Genomic DNA, 26,689 nt, shown 5'->3' with positions numbered 1-26,689 from the left:
GGATCAAAGTGTACTGATGCTGCCAAATATCCTTCCAAATAACCGCCTTGTTTGAGGGGCATTAGATCCAAATAGACTTGCTCCTCAGCTCGACTAAGTAGAGATGACATGATGTCAAACGTAACATCTGGAATGGCTTTGGCACGCTTAGTCAACGTACCTCCGCAAGTACCGCAAAGATACACACAGAATATAGCATACAGCTAAAAAGCCTGCAAGATAATACCCACATGCTCTAAATCAATACCACATTCCTTTCAGTGTAACCATTAATATGTATCATACTTTTCTCCTGATTATCATAAGCACTCACATTTGCGGTCATCTTCCGTGCTGCTTTTCCGAAATTGGAGCCCAACCATAAAGTGGAACGAATCCATTAGACCTCCTTGTTGTCGTCGATACCCGCTGCTCATCTTTCTCCTGGATCTCGTCTTGTCGGTTCTCTTTGGGAAAGAAAATGCATTTGTGAAGGGCAGGAAGAAGAAAAAAACATGTAAACACACCGCTTGAATAATCGACCTCCCACTGTGGTGCCTCGTGGACCTCATTTGCAAAATTAGAAGAGTTTGCTTGTACTTGTTCAAAATTGCGTACGTGTACTTTGCTCACCCAGCTGCCACCCAAAGAAGACAACCATACAATGCTCCCTTCTGTTCAGGCTAACGACAGGGAGAAAGATCTACAAGTGTATCTCAGCTGTCTTTTGGGGGGTCAACATATCCCGTTATGTCCCTCAAAATAAGCCGTCTGCTCGCTCTATTCCGCTTTAAACCAGAATTAGCATCTTGCGGCTACTTCTATAGCTTCAGATCCTAATAAGAACGTAACTGCTCGGTTTTCAAGATATGTATCTTCAGCACAAAACTAAATTTGAATTAGCATCTTGTGGGTACTTCTATAGCTTCAGATGCTAATAAAAACGTAACTACTCGGGTTTCAAGGTATGTATCATCAGCACAAAAATAAAAAAATCACAGCAAACAAGAGTTTGTTTAGTCACATCTGGCAGAGTGGCTTCTGTGGCCTCATTCCCTCATCTCTTGTCAAGAGGCTCAGGAAAAGCATCTGTTACTTGGGACATCTTGGGAGACAGGGGCAGCCGAACAGCTTGTGTTTGAGGATGAGGAAAAGGAAAAGGTTGTTTTGATTTGAAAAGGAGTTGTGATTTGCACACTTCCTGTGAGTCTTCCTGACCTCGCCCTGTGAAGCAGGCGGAACATTGTGTGATATACAGCTTATATATATTGTTGTGTTGCAGTAAAATTGGGCTAACTGGAAAATGTTATCTTGAGACTGTAAACTCAAAATGGGAATTTTTATTGTAAAGTCCCATCAGAGCTGAATTTTCTGTCTCTTACTTAAGTTGTAAAAGTTGATCTTCTGTTAAATAGCAAAAATCCAAATATAATCCAACATTTGCACATCCAACTAGCAGGGCTGAGTAAATAATGAACTCATTTTCTAAAAAGACCCGATTTAGAGCAGCTAGCCTGCGTATTTGTTGGTCTACATCATCTTCCTATATCTATTCTTAGTCACTCACTTCCTTCCACTACATCCTGATTGTATTTTCTTCCCTGCTTCCATCACGTCGTCAAGTACGGCAAACGTTCCCTGCTACTTGCTCTGGAAGGTCAAATCGTCACAATGACTCCAAGTGTTTTTTGGAAAGCGCTTATTGAGAGCTAGTTGATGTTGCCCTTGCCACACTCACTTGTGGAATAACGTTGCCCAATTAGCCCTGCCACTTCATTATCTTTTGCACTTATTGTTGTAAAGCCACGCTGCGTTTTCTAAAGTGCACGGATTACCTGAATGAGAGCATTATCAGACCCGAGTGGGGGGAAAAAAAGACAAGAGGGGTTGGGGGGGACCTTATGTAAATATTAGTTTTATTATTTCATGCTTTGGCTCCGACGTTCATTCCAAGTGACTTTTAAATCTGGAGCCCATTTGCGAAACGGGGGGGGGGATCATACCTGCCTGAAGGGTACAGCCGTTCCACATAATTCGCCCTGTATTGAAACAGGTCTTGGTCAAATTAGGTAGACGCACTATTTAAATTGAAAAAAGGGGCCCTTTCAAAGAACGAAATAGATTAGTTCCGCTGATAGACAATCACTTGAAATCTTGACTGCTCGCTGATTGATATCAGTGAAGATGTTGCCCTTAGGGCTTCTGCAGGGCGGGGGGGATACGGTCATTTATCCTGAACAGATGAAAGTCGGAAAATGTTTACATGAACTTAATTTCGCTGGCTTTCCCAACATTCTTTACGTGGGAAGAACCTTTTAGCATCAAGTCATCGATAATACAAACCACGCATCTCTGCACGTAGGTCTAAATATGCAGCTGGGTTGACCTTTTAATCACGGTATATTTAACACACATCCCGACGGTACTATTCATTATTGTAACCCAAGTGCCTTAATGGAAAGTAGAAATTGTGGTTCCTTCTCAACCGAAACCTGCTCATTATTCTCCATGTGAGCAGCCTGTTGGCTTCATTAAGGTTTTGCCGCACTTTGTGCTCAGGAGACAAACACAAACGCTAAGGCGGAGGAGGAAGTGTAAAGTGGGAGGGAGGGATAATGGTAAGCTGAGGTTGAGCCCATGCATGCTTGAAGTGAAATATGATTGATTAGTGCGCTCTTGGGTTGACATGCCCTCACTGCAGCTGAAACCTGTTAACGCAATGTGCGCAGACCTGGGCCCAGCAAATGTGTTGTGACTGCCACATGGCAAATATTATGGTTGGCTGGCCAAGCTGCGGCTCAAACAGGGTACGAGCGATATAAACAAACACTTTCGTACGGGTGTGCGTGACACCGCATGTCCGTGTTTGGTAGCGTGTTTGTGTACATACGGACGCATGGAATGATTGGTTGCGTTCTTCCGCGGATGGCGCGAAACATAACAGTACGTGACTGAAAGCGAGTGTGGATGAACATTTGTTTTAAAACACACTTGGTGCAGAGATAACAGATAGATAAATGTATACTCTGTGGATTACGTTGGAAAGTACACCACACAAATTCACCTGATTCTGCGATCCTCATTAATCCTATACGGCAGGGGTGTCAAAGTCATTTTTTTCGCGGGCCGCATTGTAGTCATAGCTTATTATGACTGTCAACCCAAATAAATGTATGAGCACCTCATATTATATACAGTAAAAGCTACAAAACAAACTGACAACTTGTTTTCAAATCAGAGGAGTAAAAACTGGTCAAACATAAAAAATAAAGATATTAAAAGTGAAGACAATTTGCAATTCTAGTCATGACACACAAATTTGATGCACAATTTGTCTTCGCGGGCTACGTAAAATGATGTGGCGGGCCGTATCTGGCCCCCGGGCCTTGAGTTTGACACCTGTGCTATACGGGTCTGTGTGGATTGAACTCCGATAAAGGTCAGATGAAATCACTCTGGGGTAAAGTCAGAGATTGGTTGGGGAAAACAATAAGACACAGCGTGGTGGGCAGGGTGTGAGCGTGTCTGTCAGCAGCCATTAGCACTTCTATTAAAGCCTCAATGAAATCATGCCTCGCCGAGAGCTATTTAGCTTCTGCTGGGCCAATGAGTTGCGCTTCCCTTGATGCTTGGCTGGCTATGTTTACATGGATAGCAAGAGTCCAATATTAATTCAATTAAAGCAACACCTGCAGTCAGACGCTGCCATGTAAATAGCATTTTACATGAACCCAAACAAGGTCACGTTCCAATGGAGATTCATAACGATAAACATATTAGCATTTCTCAAGGTACTGCAATTTTGCGCCTAGAAAACATGCATGTTAGGTTAATTGAAGACGAGAAATTGGCCTTGGGTGTGCACCCGAGTGTGAATGTTAGTTTTGTCTTTACAGTAGCCGTGATGTATATATCTTGCGAAAGATAGCTCACCTGTGACCCTAAAAATAATTTACGGTGGAAAATGATTGGATGGATAACCACATTATGACAGATTTGCAGTTTGGCAGATTATACAAGTGAGGTTTTAATTAAAAGCGTGACGGTGAGAGGTATTGTTGTCACCCATTACTTGGTTGGATTGTGTGTTAGTCAGCAGGATTATGCAAAAACTGTACTGGTGACTTCCAGGTAACTTTGTGGATAGTTGCTGCGTGTGCACAGCAAGAACCCATTAAATTGTTTTTGGAGGGCATGTATGTTCTCTTGTCTCTGCTGTCAAAAAAAATTGTGGTGCTAGATTTCGATTTTGGGGGTGATTTGGCTTTTTGGGGAAACTTGCCTCAAAAATGCACTAGAAACATTTGTATTGTATTTAATTGGATGATATTTTCACTCCACATTTGCATTTGTGGTGTCTTAATTGGCTTTTGTTGCAAATAGTGTTTGCTTATTTCATAATTCCCCTTGGCAGAACAGCTTCATATTATTTTTCTTGATGAATAGACTTGCACTTACATTTCATTTTGTGAATAGATATTTGTTTTAAGCGGTTATTTACGAGCAACCTTGCGTGTTAATATGCAGACAACAGTCTTGCAACCTGGCTGAGGTCTGTGCTCTCCAGAATGCCTTTGTGGTTTGAGTTTTGTTTTGTTTTAATGACTAAAAAAATGTTTTAAGTCATTCTTTCCCAGGTTAGTTTATGTTCATATGCAGATCGCAATATCTTTTAGATATTATTATTATTATTATATTTGCATAGGTGTAAAATATTTTTATTAAATTTTTTTATCATACATTTTCCACCATCAATGGGTTTGAAGCAAACAAAAATGAGAAACCAAAATTAAATACAAGAAGTCCTTTTTCACTTTTTTCCCACAAAAACCAACTCACTAAAAAAAAAAAAAAGTTAGAGGTGCAATGTTTGTACTGCATCATTCCAAATCCACCCAAAAAACTACGAACCCGACTTAAGTTGTAGTATAACAGGGTAGGTGGTAAAAAATAAATATAGACTCTTGTCAATAACCACACACGTTTCAGGATAACAGATTGATTTTTCTGCTGCGGCTGATGTTACTGTCCAAATGAATGCGGTATATCTGCACCCAGCGGTCACAATTCTTTTCACTAGGCTACATAATTGTTTATAACAAATCGTGAGGTGAGAATGAAGGGCGTTTAATTCCCAATATTATATACAGAGGGCACAAAGTTTCTTGTGTGTACAGTTTGAGGGCCAAGAATGTAATTAGAGAACCAAACTTTGTGGAAAAGTATGCCTCCAAATGTCAGAGGTCAAACATCAACACGGTGGATTACCGTTATCATTCATGATGAACATCTAACTGAAATGTAATATTTGTGCGTTATGGGAAAGCTGTTCTCGTCCCTGTCTTGGGTTCGCAGCACACTTAAAGCAAAATAAATCCATGACGGGTTTGTTTTGGAATTGTAATAGAAGTTACAGTAATAACGTATTTGTCAGATTAAAAAAAAAAATTGTAGCTAAACTTCAGTAAACATCCTTCACTAATTCGGTCTGTGGCATTATAATCTAAAAATAATCCTTTTACTAGAGTGCTGTATTGAGCTGCAAAAATTAATCGATTAATCGACAAATAATCAATTATCAAAATAGTCGTCAATATTTTAGGAATCGGGTAACCCTAACCCATTATATTAAAATTGTCCAAATCCTCCGTCTTACCTCTCAAGAATATTTATGATAATGAACGGATCTATTTTAGCATTTAATCAAGGTAAGATATTTGCATAAATCTGTTTTTACTTCATAAAACAATCACCACACCAGTAACAAGATCCAAAAGATCCTCTTATGTTATACGATTTAAATAGTTTAAATCATCACTTATGAACATTGAGCCTACTTTAATGGACTATAATTTGCATATCAAATAAATATTTGATCAACTGAAGGCATCTTTGGAGTTCTTGGGAAACTCAGTACAGGTTATACACAGGATAGTAACGGCTTGCAGAAGTTCAACACTGATGTCCCCAGTGTCCATGTTTGACAGGCCTGCGGTGGGTGGCTGTCTTTTCCGTCTCCCTCTTATCTGTTCCCATCAGCTCATGACGCACACACAAACACAGTACAGTACCCTGGGTCACCTCTGTTCCCTGCCCAATCGAGGAAGATGACATGTGTTTGATGGCACTGTCCACCTCCTCCTTGTCCGCCGACTCAAAGGAACCACAACCCGACGGGGTTGGTGTGGGGCAGCTAGTTGGCAGTGACACGTTTGTACTGCTCAGTTCCTTCAAAAGACTGCATAGAGGCCAGTGTTGTTGATATTTTTTTTTTTTTGCTTTGTTTGTCGCTCCTAATTAGCTGGGCCGACGAGCAGTTTTGAACGTGGGCCCTTGCAATCCACCGCGGCTAATCAAAACTAGTTGAGACAAAGCCGGAGATGAAGAGCGAAGTGACGCTGACCTGAAAATGTCAGCTGGTGTTGCCTTTCTTATTGTTCACTGATGCTCTCGATCGCGCTTCAGGCTCTTTGCATATTTGGTTCGTAGTTATTTTCACTTGGATTGCTCAGATGGCGGTAAGATTTAAGAAAAAATTTGAAGGCCTTGTTGCTTTTTGTTAAAAGGATGAGAGGTTATTATGAGGTGACCTCGGCTGCCCACGCTATTGCTGTTGTGAGCAATAAAGCTCATTATCCTTGCCGAGAGACGGCGGGTCAACATGCCGTCTCCTCCTGCACTCAGTCAGAGGTGACGCTGGACAGCACATTTGCTATTCACTCAAAGAGAAGCTGTCACTCTGAGCCTACGTGATTGGGAATTACGTAAATCTATATCTACTGTCTTATCATTCAAAATGTTTCAGATATGTGTCGTTATTAGAAGGTGGAGTTAGAGAATGACCATTTATGACAAAACCAAGACTGATAATGGGGTCTTCAACCACAGGCTACTGTTGTGTGTTTAGCTTTTCTGGCCCGGGAAAATCAATAAGGCCCTGCCTGATATTTTTGCAGGGGGTATATTCGGCACACAAGATGGAATCTCAGTTTTATGTCACAACACAGCTACTTTGACAGGAAGAGACATTGCACCAAAACAGTAGTAGCTTAATCGAAATGATAAAATGGAAAAAGAAGACATATATAAATTGCGCCATATCGTAATTATTTGGAAATTCCAAATTCCAGTAGATTGAGCAAGTGTATCGAATAAATAGACTTGAGATTCCAATGAAAGTTCACCAAGCTAGTCACATTTTGGATAAAATTGTAATTTGCGAATATATATATATATATATATATATAGTATATATAATATTTTTACATAACCCAGTCAACTCATTGTTACAGATTCCGATTTGCCTGTTCACAAACATTGTGATTTTTTTAAACACCCGAACAATTAATTAGCCAAATTTCACATTGGTTTAAAACAACAAGAAAATCATCACAACTTTCTTGGTTACACTCATAAGTGAATTCAACCCATTAACCAACATGTCAAGGGAATATAGTTGAATAGAATATGCAATTAAAAAAAAACCTGCAATACAGGTATGTTTTTTTTTAACTTTCATTTTCATATGCTCTAATTACTGCTGTGCAGGAATATGGAACAATTGTGTCTTCATTTCCATTACACGTGTATAAATAGTATATAGGTAATGGTATGCACGAGCACGCTTGTTTGTTAATATCAAGTAAATTACCAAGTTAATTAAAGTTATAGCAAAGAATTCTGGGTAAGACCCACAAGACCGTATGAGCTCTCCATGCACCATTCTAAACAATGCACATTATGAATTTTCAGTTTGCCTTGACAAAATAACAGTTAAGACCAAAACAGATTGCCATAAAAAAAAAAAAGCAGATTTACGTCACTTGACCTCTAGAAAGACTTTTTCTTTTAACTCATTCACTGCCAACCTAATTAATATCTTTGACGTCTATAACCATCAATGGCACTGAATAAATTAACAAATACACTTCCGATTTCAAACAAAAATGATCGCTTATGTTGAGTCGAAAAATATGTTTCAAGGCAAGAGAATTGTCACAACTTTTGCCAATAGATGTCTCTTTTCTTGTTACACGGAAAAGAAATGCAGCCATGTGCCAGATCCCATTACCACACACCATATTTTGTGAGTAATTGTGAGGGCATGCTGCTCTGGTGGAAGTTGTACTCTTATTAGTCATAATGAAGATGCAGTAGAGCTTGTGTTCTCCTCTCATGCCCGACCATCTCCATGTGTATGCTGACAGCTGAATGTTGCCAACTTTGCTTGTTACTCACTCTCGCGTGTGCGTGTGCCCCGAAGCGCCATGCTGTTGCTACTCAAACATGTATGCTAATGAACTGGTAAAAAAAAAAAGCAACAACAACAAAACCATTGCAAATAAATATTTGCTTTGCTTTTTTTTTAGTTTGCAATTAACACTTCACTGACAGAGAGATGAATAACCAAACACATTTTTACAGCTTTTAATCTTCCAGAGCATATATTTTTTTCAGTTTTAATCAAGACACCTATTTTCGGGTTCAACAATTTAATAGGAGAGCTTTGCCAGAGGCGTCAGTTTTTTTTCTTTTGGAGCGGCTTATTGCTATTGGAAATGATTGCGCTTAGATGTGCGAGCTTGTTCTTAGCCTTGATATAGCCAGCTATCTCTATTCTGATCCTCTCGGCGGTCTGCGGCCCTGCAAACTGTATGGCAACAAGTTCCCCTGATCACCAGCCGTGCCTTGGTGCCTGCTCCGAGGTAAAAGTCGATAAACGCCTGTTTGGTTGCACCTAAACGTCCCTTCCCCGAATCTCTTCGCTTCCTTTACTGACTGATTATAGAACTGAGCTACAGTGGAATCATTTGTATTTTGTGTCACATGTCCTGCTTGCGGCCTCCCCCTTCCCCTTGGTTATGTTGAATCATCTGCGACTGAGTAAGCGGAGCACATGGTCACCCACGCCGCCGGCTGTGAGGAGCCCAGTGCCAGTCCCGAACGCCCAAGGCCGGCCGAGAAACACGAGGCAAGATTTTGCTGAGATCTCCCCCTCCCTCCCGCTGCAGCCCGGAGAGATCAAGCCGAACACGGGCGTCCCTGTCTGAGGCTGTTTGCTCTTAATTGAGTTGCTCACTCAGCCACTCGCCCCGAAGGGACACCTCTATGTCACTTCCTATGATCAACCTAAATTTCACCCATCGTCCAAGACGTTGTTATGTTGCGCTAAGGCCGCCGAGTATGCGTTGAGACGTGCACAATAAAAGAGCAAGGAGAGGAAAATAAAAGGCGAGTGCCAAGGTAAGATGTGATGATGGCGGCAGAATATATATCATAGGAGCAGTTAATGCCCACATCTGCACATAAAACAGAGAAGTGAGGCTGGAAATAATTAGGATATCAGGTAAAAGGTCCCACTTTCCTTGCCTCAGCAAAAAAAACGACACGGCACTGATGTCACCCAGCGTGTATTGAGCCGGTCAAGTGGATTTAAAAATGACTTCTTGTCATAGCCTGTAGCATTTAACAGCGTCGGTGCGGACTAAATTGGGCTTTTTAGCTCTGGCCAGGCTCCAGGGGACAGGCTGCTTATGTATGGGCTTTTCCAGGAGTTAGTCATAGGATCGCTTGCTCATTTCCCTCCAGTCACAGGTAGCCAAGCTGCCAGCAAAGACTAAACCAATCAGACCTTTCATTTATTGGCACCCCAAGAAGCGGAATAAATCACGTCAACAAGCATCGACCGGCACCTTCGTCACAAACGATAGCTCAGAACTACTCATGGATTTGCGGCGTTTTGATCAATGTGAAGCCTTGATGGTCGAGCGTTTGGAGAGAACCATTGTTTTCCTTTTTGCCTTTCACAGCTTTTTCCTCGCACTTGATTTCTTTCTCACTTGCCTCCTTTTTTTTTTCTTTTTTCCATGCCCGGTTTGTTTTCCAAACACTTGTGTGCGTCGGCAGCCATCTCCCTGCCAAGGCACTCATGGAGAAGTGATGGGCATGGGGAGTCTGTGGGCCAGCAACCATGAAATAAATATGGATGGTCATGAGTGAGATGAGCGGGGATCATCTGTTTCGCCATCTGCTTGTGCGAAAGCGTGGATGTAATGACTGTAGTAGTGCCTAGCCCAGTGAGTCCTTCATTGCGGGGAAGCTTGACGCCAATTGCGCACTTGCTGGGACACACAAACACAACCCATGCACGAGTTTTACATTCCTACCAATCTCTACATTAACACTGCAGGCATTCAGCTCTTGCCCCAAAAGATGAAGTGCGAGTGCAGACATCACGGTGGCTTCCCGCCAGCACTCAGGTACACAACTTTGCTGCATGTGTCACTTTATGGCCCAGTGTGGCCATTAGAAATGACAGGATGACAATTGCCAGGCACAATTGTTGTTGGGGATTGTTCAACTGCCACCGTCCTACCATATGACAATCTGTCTCTCCACGGATATGAGACTTGTATTGGGCCTTGCGGGCAATAAAATACTGCATCGACACCGGTAGTACATTTATATCATTCGTGCAATTACGATTTTTTTTTTTTCCCCGTGAACATCTGTTGATAATATGCAAAGATGGATTTGCAGGGATACGAATAATTCTGCCATGATATGTGAAAATACAATTAATTGAAAGTCATGAAGACTCACTTAACCTAAAAGTCAAAGCACTTTTTCACTCCAAATAAGGGAAGTGTGCTTGCTTCAAGTTATTTATCGAACCTAGTTGAAGTCCATTCATTAGACATCGGGCAAAAGACAAATTACACTCCGCCTACACCTTGAATTGGTCGCCAGCCAATCACGCTCACACCTAGGATCAATTTGGGGTTGTCAATCGCCCTACCACGCATGAATGCGGGAGGAAACCGGAGCACCCGAAGGAAAACCCACGCAGGCATGGCGAGAACATGCAAACTCCACACAGGTAGGCCTAAGATGTACTCAAACCCTGAACCTCTGAGTCGTGAGGCGGATGTGCTAACCACTGCGTATAAACATATTTTCGATGTTCCACTCAGTTTTGAGTAACGTGAAGACTGAGGGAATGCTTATTCAGAAATGACAACAACAAAAACAGCAACAAAGACTTTTCCATAATACATAGTTCTAATGGGAAGCTGGAGCAGAGGTGGTCGGGTTGCAGGTGGGTGGGGCGGAGGGCACAGTAGGAGCTCTCAGAATCAATCTCGATGCTTGGATGGAATCATAGAGCGCAAAGAAAATGGCAAACATTTCTGTGGCTCAATGGCCTGATGCTTCCATAAATATGTTTTTATGGCTCGGAATGAGTTGGGGCTGACATGTTTGCTGCTCATAAAGGTGCGTCTCTGTGTGTGTGTGTGTGTGTGTGTGTGTGACTATAGAGCTGAATGCTTCATGCTGGAGCACATAAAACATTTCTAATTGAATTAGCACATACAAAGGGAGAGTCAATACCATGTCAGTCACAGTGTTGAATAATGTTGTGAATCGCAAGTTAAGTGTTAGAAAGGAGCTTAATTGCTGACACTATCGTGTTCCGCGGTATATCTCGCGGGGCGAGCCCATTACGCACAATGGCGTACTGACCATTTGCACACGTTCCGAACGACGCCAGGCTCGCAAATCAAATTCTGACTCATTTAGCGGATCCTCGACGGAGAAGCGGAACATCGTGCTGTCCCTGATTTTTCATCTATCTTTTGCTTTGTAAGTGTTGTCTTGGGAACTCGAAGCAAAGCTTGCAGCTGGGGGTGGAGTGGGGTGAGGGCCACTGTTAAGAGGCTCTTGAACTATAGTCTACTGTCAGTGGAGAGGACTGAATGAGAAAAGCTTCCAAGAGGAGAGGAAGAAGCAAGGCCTGCGATGATTTGTTTTTCTTGTCTGCACCCCCTGGAGCTAGCAAGCGCGCTGTCACTGAAACACGGTGCTGTGAAAGCGAGAGTGTCATGTAAAGATTCACCGCATCACAGTTGCAGTCAAACATTGGAGATTGAAAACAATCTGTTCCGTGATGCTAAATGACTTACAAATTACAAAATAACTTTTTGCATAAGGTATGATGTAAAACAGGAGTGTCAAGTGAATTTGAATGTTCAAATATTTTGAAAAGAAGAATGGTAAAAAGAAATGCGAGCTCTATTTTTTAAAAGTGAAGACAATTTGCAATTTTAGTACTGACATGTTTTGATTTGTCTTCGCGGGCCACATTCAACGATGTGTCGGGCTGTATCTGGCCCCCGGGCCTTCAGTTTGTCACCCATAATGTAAAACATTCATTATAGATGCCCTAAAAACTTTATTGGCAGTTTTTGACGCACAAATAAATAACCACTGTATAGTATCACCAAATTTACATTGTTTTTTTTCAGTCTAATTAGGATATCCCGAATGTTTTCTTTGGTTCGAACCTGAGATAGAATGAAGCAGGTATTTAGCTGTGTAATGTTTGAAGAGTCGCCATCTGGCACTTTTTTTTTTTTTTAATCCTACTCTGGCATTTGCAGCCAAAGCCCTCTTTGAAAATGCCTGCTTCCAAACAGGTATCCACCTCACGCTTCCAGAATGCACTTTAGTAATTAATGTTGACCCCAGTGGACTGATCTTATTCCTCGGTTGTTTTCGTCTGCCAGGGTGACCCTTGCGTGACCTTTACCTGCTGATAATCAAACACTTTTGTGACTTTCAATATATGGTGTGATAAGTTCTGGATTTTAGGGGGATATGGGTCCAGCTCTCACTTCTTATCATGCTGGAAATAGCTTCGATGTGGACCAAAATGTCAGGGAAATTGGGATTAAATTTGGCTTGATGTTGCTTGTCTCACCACTGGCCAGCTTTCCACTTTTTTTTTTTTTTCTCCCAGCAGTAGTCTCACATCTTTGTGGGTCAAATGGCTGAATTCCTGTCATCAAGGGCAGCGGGTTTTAACGTCAGGGACTGTGATATCTCCTCTCCAAAGCTCTTCTCTCTTCCACTGATAACAGTTAATCCTTGCCTCACATTAAACTGTGACCAAGATCAATTAAAACCCAGTTTCACCCTGATATAATCTCCCTCGCATCAGCCACTGATTGTGTGTGCGTCCATGTGTGTGTTGTATGTGAGTGCACAACTGCTCGTGTGTGTGTGTGTGTGCATGATGAAGGCCATCATCGCTGTCAGTCGGCTGCCAAGCTGCTGGGAGAGCCTGCCATTGATTTTCATCGCCTCTTAACAGAGATGAAAGACAATGAAGAACAATAACTGGGATGATCACAACACTGTTGGCCATGTATGCACATCATTATTATCCCTCTCCGAATTAGCATTCTTGTCTTTGCTGTAATTATTTTTATTTGGCACTAGCCTTGTCGTTATTAGGAATTCAGTAATGGAAAAGAATTATGTTTATGCGTGTGCTTGCGTTGCAGCTGTGCGGTAGCACTGATGCTTCGGTGTGTGTTTGAACGTGTGTGTGTTTGTGTGTGTGTGTGTGTGTGTGTTCCATCTGTTGTTCCAAGTTAGAGAAAGGAACAGTACTTTGGAGATGTTTTAGACACGTAAAGGACTAACCAAATATTCCACGAGAGTAAAAGAAAAAATTTGTGAGAATAAATTCAAAACAGTGCAAGAATAAAGTTTTAGGAGAAAAAAAGCTGTTGGTACACAAGATTTTACCCAAACATTAAAGTTGGAATTAAGAGAGAATAGTCAAACTACTACACTTTGACAATAATTATTACAAAAAAATTGTAAGAACAACGATAAAGTTAAAATCCAACGTAAGTCATGCTTTTAAGGAAGTAAAATTTTGAAAGAATAAAGGAACACTTTTTGTTAAAGCCGAACAATAAGAAGTTAAATATTTCAATAATCAAGTCATACTGTCATGAGAATTTTTTTTTACAGGAATAAATCCATAGGAATACAAGATTGTTTTTGTTATTATAGTGATGTGATGTGAATAAAATATCTCAGATATTACCTGATGTTTTTAAACAATTTTAATGCCCTTTCTTTTAGTTTAGAATATGCTTTACTGTTTTAACACAGCATTGCTTTTCTTACCATAACATAACTTCTTTCCTCAGAATGAATAAAAACAGTTATTCTCTTCTCCAATACACCCAACGAGATTTTGTTTTTGTTTTTATAATAAGTTGAGTCTAAGTGGGCAATATTGTGCATCAAAATAACACGCCAGTTTCATGGTGTTGTTTCCAAAACCGTTGGCATCACACGGGGACTGTTTGGCAGAAACGAGAGGATCCGTCCTGGGGTGCCAACTGTGTTTTGGCATGTGTGATGGCAGGTTGTGTTGTGAGAAGCCATGGAGGTAGGGGATCGGGAAAGGGATGAGCACGGCAGGACAGGGTGGGAACGGAGGCGGAGCGGAGCCGAGGCCCTAACGTGCACAGCGGCTGCCAAGCCGACTGTCATGTTGGCCACTGGGACGGGCTGATGTGGGCTTGGGCTTGTTTTGGTGTGTACATCAAAAGGACAGGCTGAAAACAAGAAAACTTTGCTCATTTTCTTCTCATCTCTCATATCTCGCCTCTCCTGCGCTACTTTATTTCTAAGGCCTAGACTCTCTTTTTGGGTACTCCCTCCCTCCACCCCACCACCCCACAAAAGGCACATCCAAGGTGCTGGAGAAGCTTTGAGGAGACACAGCATGCCTGCAGATTTGCCACGACAAAGTGTAACTAAACTCCCAGGAGAGCACAAGAGGGGATTCTAATCAAAATGGGTGTTTTTAGACACCCCATCCCTTTGCGCAGTGATGGTAGTAATGCTAATGCCATGTTTTGATTCTTATTTTGAAACACTGTATCAATCTTAATGATCATACTATCCATCCATCCATCCATCCATCCATCCATCCATCCATTTTCTGAACCGCTTAGTCCCCACGGGGGTCGCGGGAGTGCTGGAGCCTATCCCAGCCGTCATCGGGCAGTAGGCGGGGGACACCCTGAACCGGTTGCCAGCCAATCGCAGGGCACACAGTGACAAACAACCATTTGCACTCACACTCACACCTAAGGACAATTTGGAGTCTTCAATCGGCCTACCAAGCATGTTTTTGGGATGTGGGAGGAAACCGGAGTGCCCGGAGAAAACCCACGCGGGCCCGGGGAGAACATGCAAACTCCACACAGGGAGGGCCGGCGGTGGAATCGAACCCGCACCCTCCTAACTGTGAGGCGGACGTACTACCCAGTGCTTCACCGAGCCGCTCTGATCATACTATATTATGTTTATCTAATCTGCCAAGCCAGTAACGAGGAAGTGCCACTCATATTAGCATGTGTGGAATCTAATGTAATCTATCTATCTATCTATCTATCTATCTATCTATCTATCTATCTATCTATCTATCTATCTATCTATCTATCTATCTATCTATCTATCTATCTATCTATCTATCTATCTATCTATCTATGTAACATTGGACATGCAAATGTGCAGTGAGAGAGTTGAACTTGGCCACTGTTCAGGCTTCCGTGTGCATGTGCACCTGCGGACCACTTCTGACAGCCCTGACAATCGCATCATCTGTTGACACCTTCACCCTCCTGTAACCGTGTTTCATCTTCTCTGCTGTTACCTTCTCTAACGCCACTCTTGTGTTTATAGGGCAGAGCTACCGTGCATCTTGTGCTTGGCCTGCGCAGCTGTTTTCTGACTTCCTTTGTCACACTAGGAAAAAGCAAACAAATGATTCAAAAATATCCCCCATAAATATGATCCTATTTTGATTTCTCCATTTTTCGGTGGATTTCGTGCTCTTCCTGCTCCACACTTGTATTTTTAGTCGCTATTTTTTCCCCTCCTTCCCATTTCCTGCATTGGCTGTGCTTAGTTGTGACCTAGTTTATTAAAAGGGGGAAGTATGGCCAAGCCATGGGAATCAGGGGCAGATTAACTTTCTGTTAGTTCCCCCCCCCTCGTACAGCTCCATATGTCGCAGTGATTGCTTTAAAAATAAGTTACTAAAAGATGAGATCATGATACACAAGAGCAGAAAGATATAAACCATTTCTTTTTCTAGTCCTACACTTCTTTGATCTCTTCTCTAACCAATCTAAAGTGACTCTAGTGAGTGATTAATTTGTAACGATGATGGATATTGTTGATTCTGCAAGTCGGTTTCGAGTCCATATCTTTACTCTGTTTGTGCCTCATTGACAGTTCCATGTCATCCACACCCGTGTTTGTAATTAAGCATATTCTGGAGCAGTGACCTGACTGAGGCTCGAACCATTTACGGGGTTATCCGGCTGGAGTCGGCTTAGTAAAGAAATCAGGGATGAGAGGTAAATGACAAGAGGATAAAGAGTCGGAGATAGCCAAGCAGATTCGGTGTAGTTTGCTTACGACTTACTCCCACACAGTCAAGATTCTGATCATGCATGGAAGTTCTGAAAAGATCCATCGCTATCACGTGCACGACAATCAAACACTGGTACTCAGCATGGTTACTAGGTAAGACTTGACCTTGATACCCCAACCCTCGACCACTAAAGATTACCAGGTTGTTCCGAGGGGTCAAGCTCAGAATCTGCTTTTGAAACAGTATAATACGATAATGTCGGTGCCAACAACAACAATTACCCTCAAGGTAATGATGTTATTTTCCTGGCATTTGCTTTCCATCCTTCAGAAGTATAACATTAAGGGACCACTAACACACCAGTTTACTGAAGTCACAAACATTTGAAAACATCTCAAAGGCTGAATTTACATAAGATGATTCAATTGACACAATTCCCAGTGTTTTGTCGCAAGTGGTTATATGATTTAATATACATCTGATGGAAGTCTTAAAGTAAAAATAGAATTGGATATCTAGACATTGGGTCAGTCCTCTTCCAAATGTGGATACAAATCCAGTGTGACTGCAGCATAAATTGGATCTATAAATTGTCAACGAGAACCTGCAGAAATATTTCATTTAATTAGTTATATTTTTTTAATGGAAATAGACACAAATTAATTAATAAAATTGGATCTATATGTTAATGAGAACCTGCAAAAATATTTCATTTAATTAGTTTTATTTTTTTATGGAAATAGACACAAATTAATCAAATTAAATTAAAAAATAAATACAATTAATAATTTTTTTTTATCTGTATGACAAACTCCCTGATTGAAGTCTATGGATGCACCACTCAATAGTTACGATCAAGAACTTCATGAGCCGCTGTAGCCTTTCTACTTTATATACTGCTTCCTCACCAGTGCCAACATTATGACAGTATCATAATCCAACACAAGGGTTCATTCATTAACATTATAAAATCTGGCCATTTTCCTTCATTTCTCAATGAATAATGCATGACTCTTAATGACAAAAACCCAGACATATGCTGCGACCCTGTCTGGGAAGATATGCAATTTGGAGCCTTTTTAAAATAAGGATAAAATTAATATGAAAGTGTCCAGTGTAAGTAAATCTTTGGGTAATGATGATAAAAGGCAGTCACTGATTGGTCACTCGTCTGACTTTGGCGTGGGTTCGGATCCCATTCAGTGACGGAGCGTCACGGTGAAGATGTGTGTGGTCACAGAATCAAATGGCTCACTTTGAGCAGCATGAATGTAATTTAGATGTTAGAATTTAATGAAGGTAGAATTAAGTCTCACACATAGAACAAAGAAGAGGGTTGGATCAGTCTCTGACTTTCATTACTTGGCCTGAACCCCCCCCCGCTGCCATTCTCCATCCTATGGTGGTTTCTACGCCCCTGCCACTGAACAGCTACCTGCGGCTACTTTTAAACTCGCTCGGGCTGATTAGACTTGCTTTTCGTCTCAGAACGCGACACAGACGCAGCATGGCTTCGGCAGCCGATGCAAATTTTCTCCAGCTTCACACTGGGCCAGCCATTCCCAGTCGTGCAACAGCAGATGCTTTCAAGAAGAGGAAATCAAGACTTGAAAAAAGGATGCTGACCTTTTCTCAGATGGCTCCAGATGGGGTTATGAGGTTTAAAGTTGATGCTCGTTTTTTTAGAGGATGAGGCATAGGGAGGGTTTTGCATATTTTTTTTTTGCATTTTGTAGGGAATGAAACTCACCGTTCCATTTCCTGGCTTTATTTCGTCTTTGTCCCTCACCTTCCATAAAGGGATGCTGAAGAATGAATTTTTCTATTCTCTCTTCCAAACTTATCCACATCTTAATTAAACATTTTATGACTTCCCTTGGTTTCATTCCGAATCCCCCGTTCAGTTATCTTATCAAAATGTTATAATGAAGAGGGAAAAATGCATTTTTATTCCAGAACAACAGCATGTTATAAAGACAGTTGTGTGCTTTTCCATGTGCCAAATGTGCGGATTGGAGTCTCTCTCGTCCATCTCTAATCAACGCCGAACATGTGGGAAACTAATGGTGTTTTTCTCTTTGCACAAACAGCACCCGCCTCACCCCTGAGTGGGACAATGTAGCGGATTGAACAGATTATAGACTTGGCTGTGCATAACAAGGGTCAGATATACAAAATGTGCATCTTTTAGTTTTAATGGCTCATGAATATGAAACACTTGTGGTCACCGCAAAAAAAATGTGCAGCGGAAATCAATTAAATGTTTTTCCTGTTGGTTTTTTTCCCCCTCCTCCCTATTTAGAAAGCAGGGTGAAACATTTAGTTTCAGTGCAAATACTCTAAATTACCAAAACCATAATCTCCTGAGCAGGGAGAGAAATAAAAATACAGACAGTGCTGACTATAATTGAGTTTGTGTGAGAGCTTTGTATGCCTGCACATGCACACACATATTGTTTATTTATTTTTTCTTATAGGGAGCACTTTGGGGGGCTTTTTGTGTATTAGACCGTCATTATGGTTTGCTTACTTATGCGATGGATTACTCGATTCAAGTCGGATTTAATTTTTTTAATTTGGATTTGCTTAGTTTTTTTTTCAAATTTAACATTGAAAGCCTAAAAAATTATAACACAATAAAATAGCTTAGCTGTATGAGCTTTTGCTTTTAAGTTTCTCCATTTGAGGCCAGAGTAAGTCACTCAAGGTTGGCATTGTAGTCAATCCATTTTTTTAAAATTTGGGCTGCCCCTCTGAGCCTCCAAGATGAAAACAAATAAATTCTAAATACTCTGTCCACTGCTTAAGTCTTAGAGGATTAGTTTGGACCATTTCCTCTCTTTTATGTAATAAATGTAAACGTAAGTAATCTTTCAGGGGTCGAAAAGTTCAAAAACAAAAAAATGACAGACATTCCCTGTGACTGGTTGTGCGCCGGGGTCCTTTTTTTCTCCTTCGCTTTATCAGACAGTAAAATATTTTAACTGTGGAGACATATATATTTGCCAAGCGTCCAACCCTCCGAATTCATTTTTTTTTTTTAACAAGAGCCACATTGTTACTATGGTGCTCTCAATTCTCTGTTGGTGTCATAAACAGGAGCCAGAGATTCCCTATTGGGATAATTTTGCATGCAGGTTGGAAAGAAAAATGCTACTGGGCCCCAAATACATTCCATCACCATCACCCCAAGGATCCACTGCTGGAGTCTTATTTCCAAACAGAGAGGATGGACAGAGAGGTTTGAAGGCATAGAAAGAGATGGGAATAAAAAACATGAGCATGTTCGGGCTAGGGAAGGGAGTAACAGCAATGTGGGATTAAATGCTTTGAATAGCCGTTTGAATTTACATGCTAGCAGAATTTTACTTGTGATAGCCTGGGGTGGGGGCTGGGATGGTGGTGGGAGACAAATATCTGCAGCAAAACCTATTATCAGTAGTTTCTCTGGGAAAATGTTATCTTAAAGCAGGCTCGGCGGTCTGAGTGAGTCCAGGGTGATCGAGGCCTTGCCGATGAGCGCCGGCGATATGCTGTGAAGTTGAAACTCAGGCTTGGTTTGACTTTTTATATATATATATATATATTCACTTTTTTTGTTAGCCCAATCCTTTTATCTGCGATCGAACCTGCAATGACGAGATAAAGCCTCGCCGACTTTTTCCATAAATGCACTTATCGGAGTTAGTCGTACAAGCGCAATGCCAATGAGATGGGCGAGTTTAACATTCAGTATGCATCGTTTCACCGGAGCGCAGGCAGTCTTACACACACGCTGCTGCCAACACACACAAACAGCTCATGTGCACTTACAATATACATCAAGTAGAGATGCAAGCAGGCATATACACACACACGCATGCTTTCTTTGTGTCTAAAGGCTATTCACGGTAATTGCTGCAACTTTCAGCCCTAAGTGTGTGTGTGTGTGTTTTCCTTCTTCCAGTCACACAATAGTGGCTGCTGAGCTAGCAAGTAAGCATATCAAACAGCAAATGAAATTCCTGAGCGGCAGCCTACGCCAGCGCCAACTTGTACCATGAATTTTTCATCATTTGTGGTGTGGTAATCTTACCTCATTAAAGCGGTCACTCTCCCTGCCTTCGCAAACTCAATCGACGCATGCCCCTCGGCGGGCACGCTCGTATCCCACCACATCGGCTTTGTGGCTCAAAACGCATTACGGGAATGGGAAGATGATCTAGTCTGGTGCTTTTGTTTCACGATTTTGCATTTATTCCATGGTCCAACTTCGCTCCCACACCCACTGCTAGGAGTGATTTTTCTAAAGCGAAAAATTGCTGCGATGAATTTTTCACTGTCTGCTAATTATTTGGCTTGACATGCCTCTACTGACACAAATAATTTACCAAAAAGAGATACTACAAAATACTCTATTACTTGACACCACACAGATGACAAATAATAAAACCCCTGCCGGTCACTCATTGGTCGAGCACATTAGCTGTGTGTTTGTTATAAATTAACACCTGAAGTTGGCTTTCCCGTCTCACTACTTCCCTTTTTCTGCAATGGCCCATTTAGATAAAATTCACATCCATACTGGGCTTACCAGTCACATGTCAAGACAGAAATAGAGGCGCCCCCTCGACTGACCCGTATCCAATGCGGAAAACCAACCGCCCCAAACCAAGGCAAGTCGCACATTAGAAAAACATTTACCACTAGGCACTTATTAAATATAATTTAGCTACATAGCGTTGGATTTGCACAAATAGTCGTTGCTAGGGAACATTAACAGGCTCTTGCATAAATGCCCCATGGCCTTAATGAAGAAAAAAAACGTTATACCAATCACGCCCACTGGGTTGTTTGATTGATAGACTAGCAGTCAACAAGGAGTCACATATTAAGTTACATCAAAAGTAGAACTGCAAAGATGAAATGACTTGTAACTTTGTTGTTTGCTTTGCTTACTTTAAGCTTATATGAATACATATTGGAATCATAAGCAGGATCAGCGATTGGATTTAAGGTTGAGTGGCTGCCTTGGCAAAATAGCTGCATTTGAAACCTAACTCATTTGCATAGACACTGAACATAAATATCCATAGTGACTTACACAGCAATAATGTGAGGGTCACTGAAAATATTTCACCCGAGTCAACTTGATGGAGTCTTTTCATCATGGCTGTCATTACCTCAGCATCGCTCCAGACTTTTTGCTCATTTGCATTTTTGGAGGCTTTGAAAAAAATATTATTTTACCTGGCTGCTACTCATCTGGCAGGTTAGAAACATGTTCAACACACGTGGCAGGAAAGGGAGAGTTGTTATTATTTCACACATCTTCACTGCTATAAGTGAGGCAGTGCGTTGTTTTTGTCTCGTTCTTTTTTAAAATGCAATTTCTCCAAGCAGGCGGATCGAACCATAATTGGATGTGGTTAAGAAAAACGAAAAAAAAAAAAGAAAGAAAGAAGATGGCAGGGTCAAGAAAGTAATTCTTCAAACTTTGAGATTAATTAATTCTGTACATTCTATAAGAGTATGAACAAGTGTCCAAAAATTGGATTTGTTGACGTGTGCAAAAAAAACGTATTGGACAGTGCAAGCCGCACTAAAGAGAAATAACTTTGAGAGTGTGTGTGTGTGTGTGTGTGTGTGTGCTGAACTATTTGTGCAACAACATTGTACTGAAAATGCTCTTGTGAAATAACTAAACTATCCACTACCCCCCCCCCCCCCCCCAAAAAAAATCACTTTGATTCCATTTACTTTATATTATGTTGGATGGCAGAATCTCTGCAAGTTTTCTGTGAACTGATGCTACAGTATGCGTTCATAGTCAAACAACTTATCCATTCATCCTTTTTTTTCTTTCAGGTCAAACAAGCAAGGATTTGGCAAAGATGTCGTCTACAATCTGTTCTGCGGTATTTTATATGTATTTTTGTACTGGTCTTAGTCCACATTACATGGATTTAACATCAGATACACAAGGATTTGAGAAGATCAAGGTCTGTTAAGAGACGGGAAAAAAAAATCTTTTTTTAACCCCTCCCCCCTGACAGTTGTGTGCGCAAAAGGCTTCTAAAGTATTAATCTTTTTTTTTTTTTTTTGCATGTTCATGTCGCTTGCATTTTGTTAACAAGTCCTAAAATATTTCCTCTCATAAGCCCCAAATCTGTTCTTATCATTGACAGCGATGTGTTATTTGTTCTTATCGTCCAAGTCTCAGAAGAAATATTTTATTTTAGTATGCGTATCATTTAATCACAGCACCCGTTTCTGTTTTCATTCTCATTCACCTCAATCACATGGCTCCTCAACGCCACCAACAAGCTCCTCAGAAACCTTTCAGTTAAGCAGTTCGGGTGTAATCTCAGTAAATAAAGATACACTAAGACTCTCATCAACAGTTTATCTTCACAAGAGCCCACTCAATATGATGAGAACATCACAAGTACAATGGCTCTGCAGTTAAAAGAAAGAATTCCTCTTTTTTTTTTTTTTTTGCCAATGGCAATGTTCAGAGTTCCATTTTAGTCACATTTTGTCCTGCTGTGTAAGAAGCGACACTGAAGAGGGAAGAAAAGTAAAGGGGGGGAAAAAAAAAAAACCCTATAATGAAGCCTTTTTACCAATCCAATGGTGATGAGTATTATCTGATCCAATTTTCCATTCATGTCTCGGGAGATTAATGCTTTTGCCAAGGGTGGATATGAAACCTCAGAAGCCCTGAAGAAGAAAAGTCCAGTGAGTCTAAAAATGAAATAAAAAGATTTGTTTGAGAGAGTAATTGTGTTCAGCACCCATGGCTGCCTCTGTCTTGGCCTCTATAAAGCTCTGCAACTGTCGCCAAGCCCCTCTCCCTTCTCCAATATAGGAAGATTTACTCGCATGTCCCAATGGCTAATCTTATTTATTCCATGTAGCTGCTCGGATCAGGCGGGCTCAGCAAAAAAATTGAAGTGTACTCCTTTATCATCTGGAGACATGTCTGTGTTAATTACTTTTATTTTCAAATCTGAACCGCTCGCTACCGCCAATCCTGATTGGATGTTTTTGTTTGAATTTATCAGGAGTACAAAGATGCTCCGTGTTGTCTAATGACCCAGTTCGATATATTTCAGATGGAGCGCTGACTGTTGGAATCCATACAATTGATCGACAACATCTAGCCGGTCTAAATTGCCACTAAGTTATTTGACTGATCATTTGAGAGCCAGCAGTAGTTGGAGGCAAAGCAGTTAACAGCTCTTGGGCTGTTTCTCACATGTTTCTCGCTGAAAGAGATCTTCAATTATAAGAGGCTTGTACTGCTTACGCAGCCCCCCCCCCCCCACGACCCCATCAGTCCTTCACCTCTACTTAGATAAGCCCAGGCCTTTGCTGCTTGGTCTCATGAGGCAAATCTGCAGAAACAGAGTTGATCTGATGTTTTTATTTCGCCACAAATCCTCTTTGCATGACTTTCTTTTACACACATTAGACGCGCTGTATTATAAAAAAAATATTACACACGTTACGCAAATACGGGGCAACTTGAAAAAAAAAAATTATGTATCCCCCCCCCCAAAAATAGATACCATCTGACATTATGGTATGAAAAAGCACACCAGGGGCAATGAAAGTATTTTTTTTATTCTTAGAAAACTGACATTTTAACTTCATTTTAATGCCTGGCCTTAAAAATATATAAATATTTTTTTATTTTTGGTTCAATAAAGATTTTCTATTATAGATAAAATGTCTTTTGCAGGCGGTGTGAAAAATACACACTGTATGGCCAGCTTAGAAAAAGGCCAATAGACTTTGTCTCCTCACAAACAAAACAAATAGCTTTTTTGTGTGGTTGTCAGTTTACATTCAATCGGGACGTTTGGAGGTTGAACGCTTGTGAACTCCAAGTGGAAAAATCTTGAACTCCCCAGCAGCCTGAAATGCTGCAATTGTCTGTGCTACAATTTCTGCGTCCATCCACAAGAGCAACATGAAAACAATCCCATCTGAGCAGATGTAATCTCGGAGTCCGCCACAGTGGCACAGCTCGGACCTGGCATGGCAAAGAAAGCGTTTGCTTTCTGGCCTCTCGGGAGAGAAAAGCTCTCCATCAGCCGGGCGGCCGCAAAGACGAAACAAACCACATGGATGAGATGTCTAGGGTGACACATTTGTTCTATTTCTCACTCTCACATCCTAATAGATAAGACATCAAGATACCCGTGGGGGTTTGTTTGTGGTGAGTACATCGGGGGGCGGGGGGGATTCATGTGATTGCATCAGCTATCGTGTTGATGTCCTGGACTTCTCCTCACGTAGAAAGGAAACAGGTGGCGGAGTACAGTGAGGGGGCGGGGGGGTTATTGTAATTAAAGCTGCAGATGCTGCTTCATGCGCTACATCTGGGCAATGCTCTCATTTCCGGAAATCTCCTCTCGACAAATTTAAAGCCTCCAGGCCAGCTCCTGAATGGTTCCAGTAACACACCTTCTCAGAGTTCAGCATGTGGTAGGAAGCCATGTCTGCTTTCGTTAACTGTGTGCTCACTAGAGGCGCAAATGCGCTCAAATAGATTCAGTCAGTATTATGCTGAGATCTCCTGACGCTGATTCAAAGAAGCGCTGCCACATTGCAAACCATATGCGGAATCCCTGGTGGAATATGACCGCCATATTTTCAAAGTAGGGACAAAGGAGGATTCCGATTTTAGGCGGAGGAAGGGGGGAAAAAAAGGATGAAATGTTGATGCTACTGCTAAAGAAATGAGCAACGTGATCAATAACTACGTCTGGAGGTTAATTCTATTTTTATTATTTATATTTTTCATACTTTAGGTGATGTGGTGGGCTGGAACTTCAGTGCCTCAATAATTTTTAACATTTTAATGACCTTTTAAAAATAATGTTAATCATTAAACATCCATCCATTTTCTGTACCGCTTAGTCCCCACGGGGGTCGCGGGCGTGCTGGAGCCTATCCCAGCCGTCATCGGGCAGTAGGCGGGGGACACCCTGAACCGGTTGCCAGCCAATCGCAGGGCACATAGAGACAAACAACCATACGCACTCGCACTCACACCTAGGGAAAATTTGGAGTGCTCAATTGGCCTACCAAGCATGTTTTTGGGTTGCGGGAGGAAACCGGAGTGCCCGGAGAAAACCCACGCGGGCCCGGGGAGAACATGCAAACTCCACACAGGGAGGGCCGGAGGTGGAATCGAACCCGCACCCTCCAAACTGTGAGGCGGACGTGCTACCCAGTGCTCCACCGAGCCGCCATCATTAAACATAGTAATGTCAAAAAACGAAACAATTTTTTTGGAGTGAGTCACAATATTTTTCATTTGAACCAAAACACAATAGCTTTCTGTAGCTGAACCACAAAAAAGCCCAAAATAATGGAAAAACACTCCATGCATGGCGACCTCCAGGTGTTTGTATGATTTTGATATATTCAATTTTAGAGGTTACCCTGTATGATAAGAACTTGTACTTGAACCTGCAATCACTTGGGAGGGGACAGTGCTAAACACTCGACCACTGTTGAGTAGTCTGATTGTATCATTTTTTATTTTATTTTAGGGGACCTTGCAATACGAATATAAAGACACACAATCACATATAGTCATCGCAACTCAGTTAACAATAATGTAGAACTGTTCTTATAAAAAACTGCATGTTGCACACAATCACAAAAAATTGTCCATTTTTTTGGTCAACATTCCTGACAAAGCTCTAATACTGTTCAGTATATTGTGTGCCCCGAGTACATAGTGATAAGGGACCCCAGTGACTGGTTGGAATCATATGATAAATGTTCTGTCAAGCAAAGCCATATTCACTACAAGATTGATCATTTTGTAAATTTGTCACAAAAAAAAAAGACATTTGATTTGCTTCATTCACACATCAAGTACATATTAGAGTGTGGGGGAAGAAGAAGAATTTTATCATCTAAATCTCCTCCCATTTTATCTCCCTTGGCGTGCAGACTGCTGTGCTAACACAAGCGGCTGCAAAATTAAAAAAAAAAAGAAAATGTCTTTGCATAAAGTAGCAAGTGAGTAAAATCTGAAACAGTTGGCAATGAACTCTAAATAATCACGCTGCTCTTGGAAATGAATGCATTAGCATAACTTAGTGCCAGAGAAGTAATCACTCATCTCGGGGTGAGAACATCCCCTCCAGGCTAATCTCGCTCGGGTGGCTTCCATCCCAGAGTTCATTTACGGCAGAGTTAGTGACCCCCCGAGACTGACACTCTCCTAGATGGGACGCACAGCAGTGATGGAGCACGTTTGAGACCGTGCTGGTTTGGCGGCAAAACCTCCAGCGGCTGATACGATTAGACACCAAGAAGGATGGCGCCTCTGCTGAACATGATTTGGTCTCACATCACGCTGGCAAAATTTGACCAGGCCAGCATGGGGACTGACGATATGTGTCATCAAATCTTTTTTTGATCAGGCAGAGAATTAGTTTGATTTTGTA

At 41.5% G+C, this 26,689-nt stretch overlaps 1 protein-coding gene across 2 annotated transcripts in view; it reads right to left on the bottom strand.

The window, feature by feature from the left end:
• kirrel3l (kirre like nephrin family adhesion molecule 3, like) overlaps nt 1-414 on the bottom strand; it is a 40,486-nt gene extending 40,072 nt beyond the window's left edge. For both annotated transcript variants that reach the window (XM_037274289.1, XM_037274290.1), the window contains exon 1: nt 314-414. In XM_037274289.1, the coding sequence (XP_037130184.1) occupies nt 314-380 (67 nt within the window). In that variant the 5' untranslated portion in view covers nt 381-414. The remainder of the gene's footprint in view (nt 1-313) is intronic.
• Between the last annotated feature and the right edge of the window lie 26,275 nt (nt 415-26,689).

The sequence above is a fragment of the Syngnathus acus genome, chromosome 16 (genome assembly GCF_901709675.1).
Source record: "Syngnathus acus chromosome 16, fSynAcu1.2, whole genome shotgun sequence".
Classification (NCBI taxonomy): domain Eukaryota; kingdom Metazoa; phylum Chordata; class Actinopteri; order Syngnathiformes; family Syngnathidae; genus Syngnathus; species Syngnathus acus.
The sequence above is the reverse complement of the archived record's forward strand: the minus strand, read 5'-3'. Positions and strand labels throughout refer to the sequence as shown.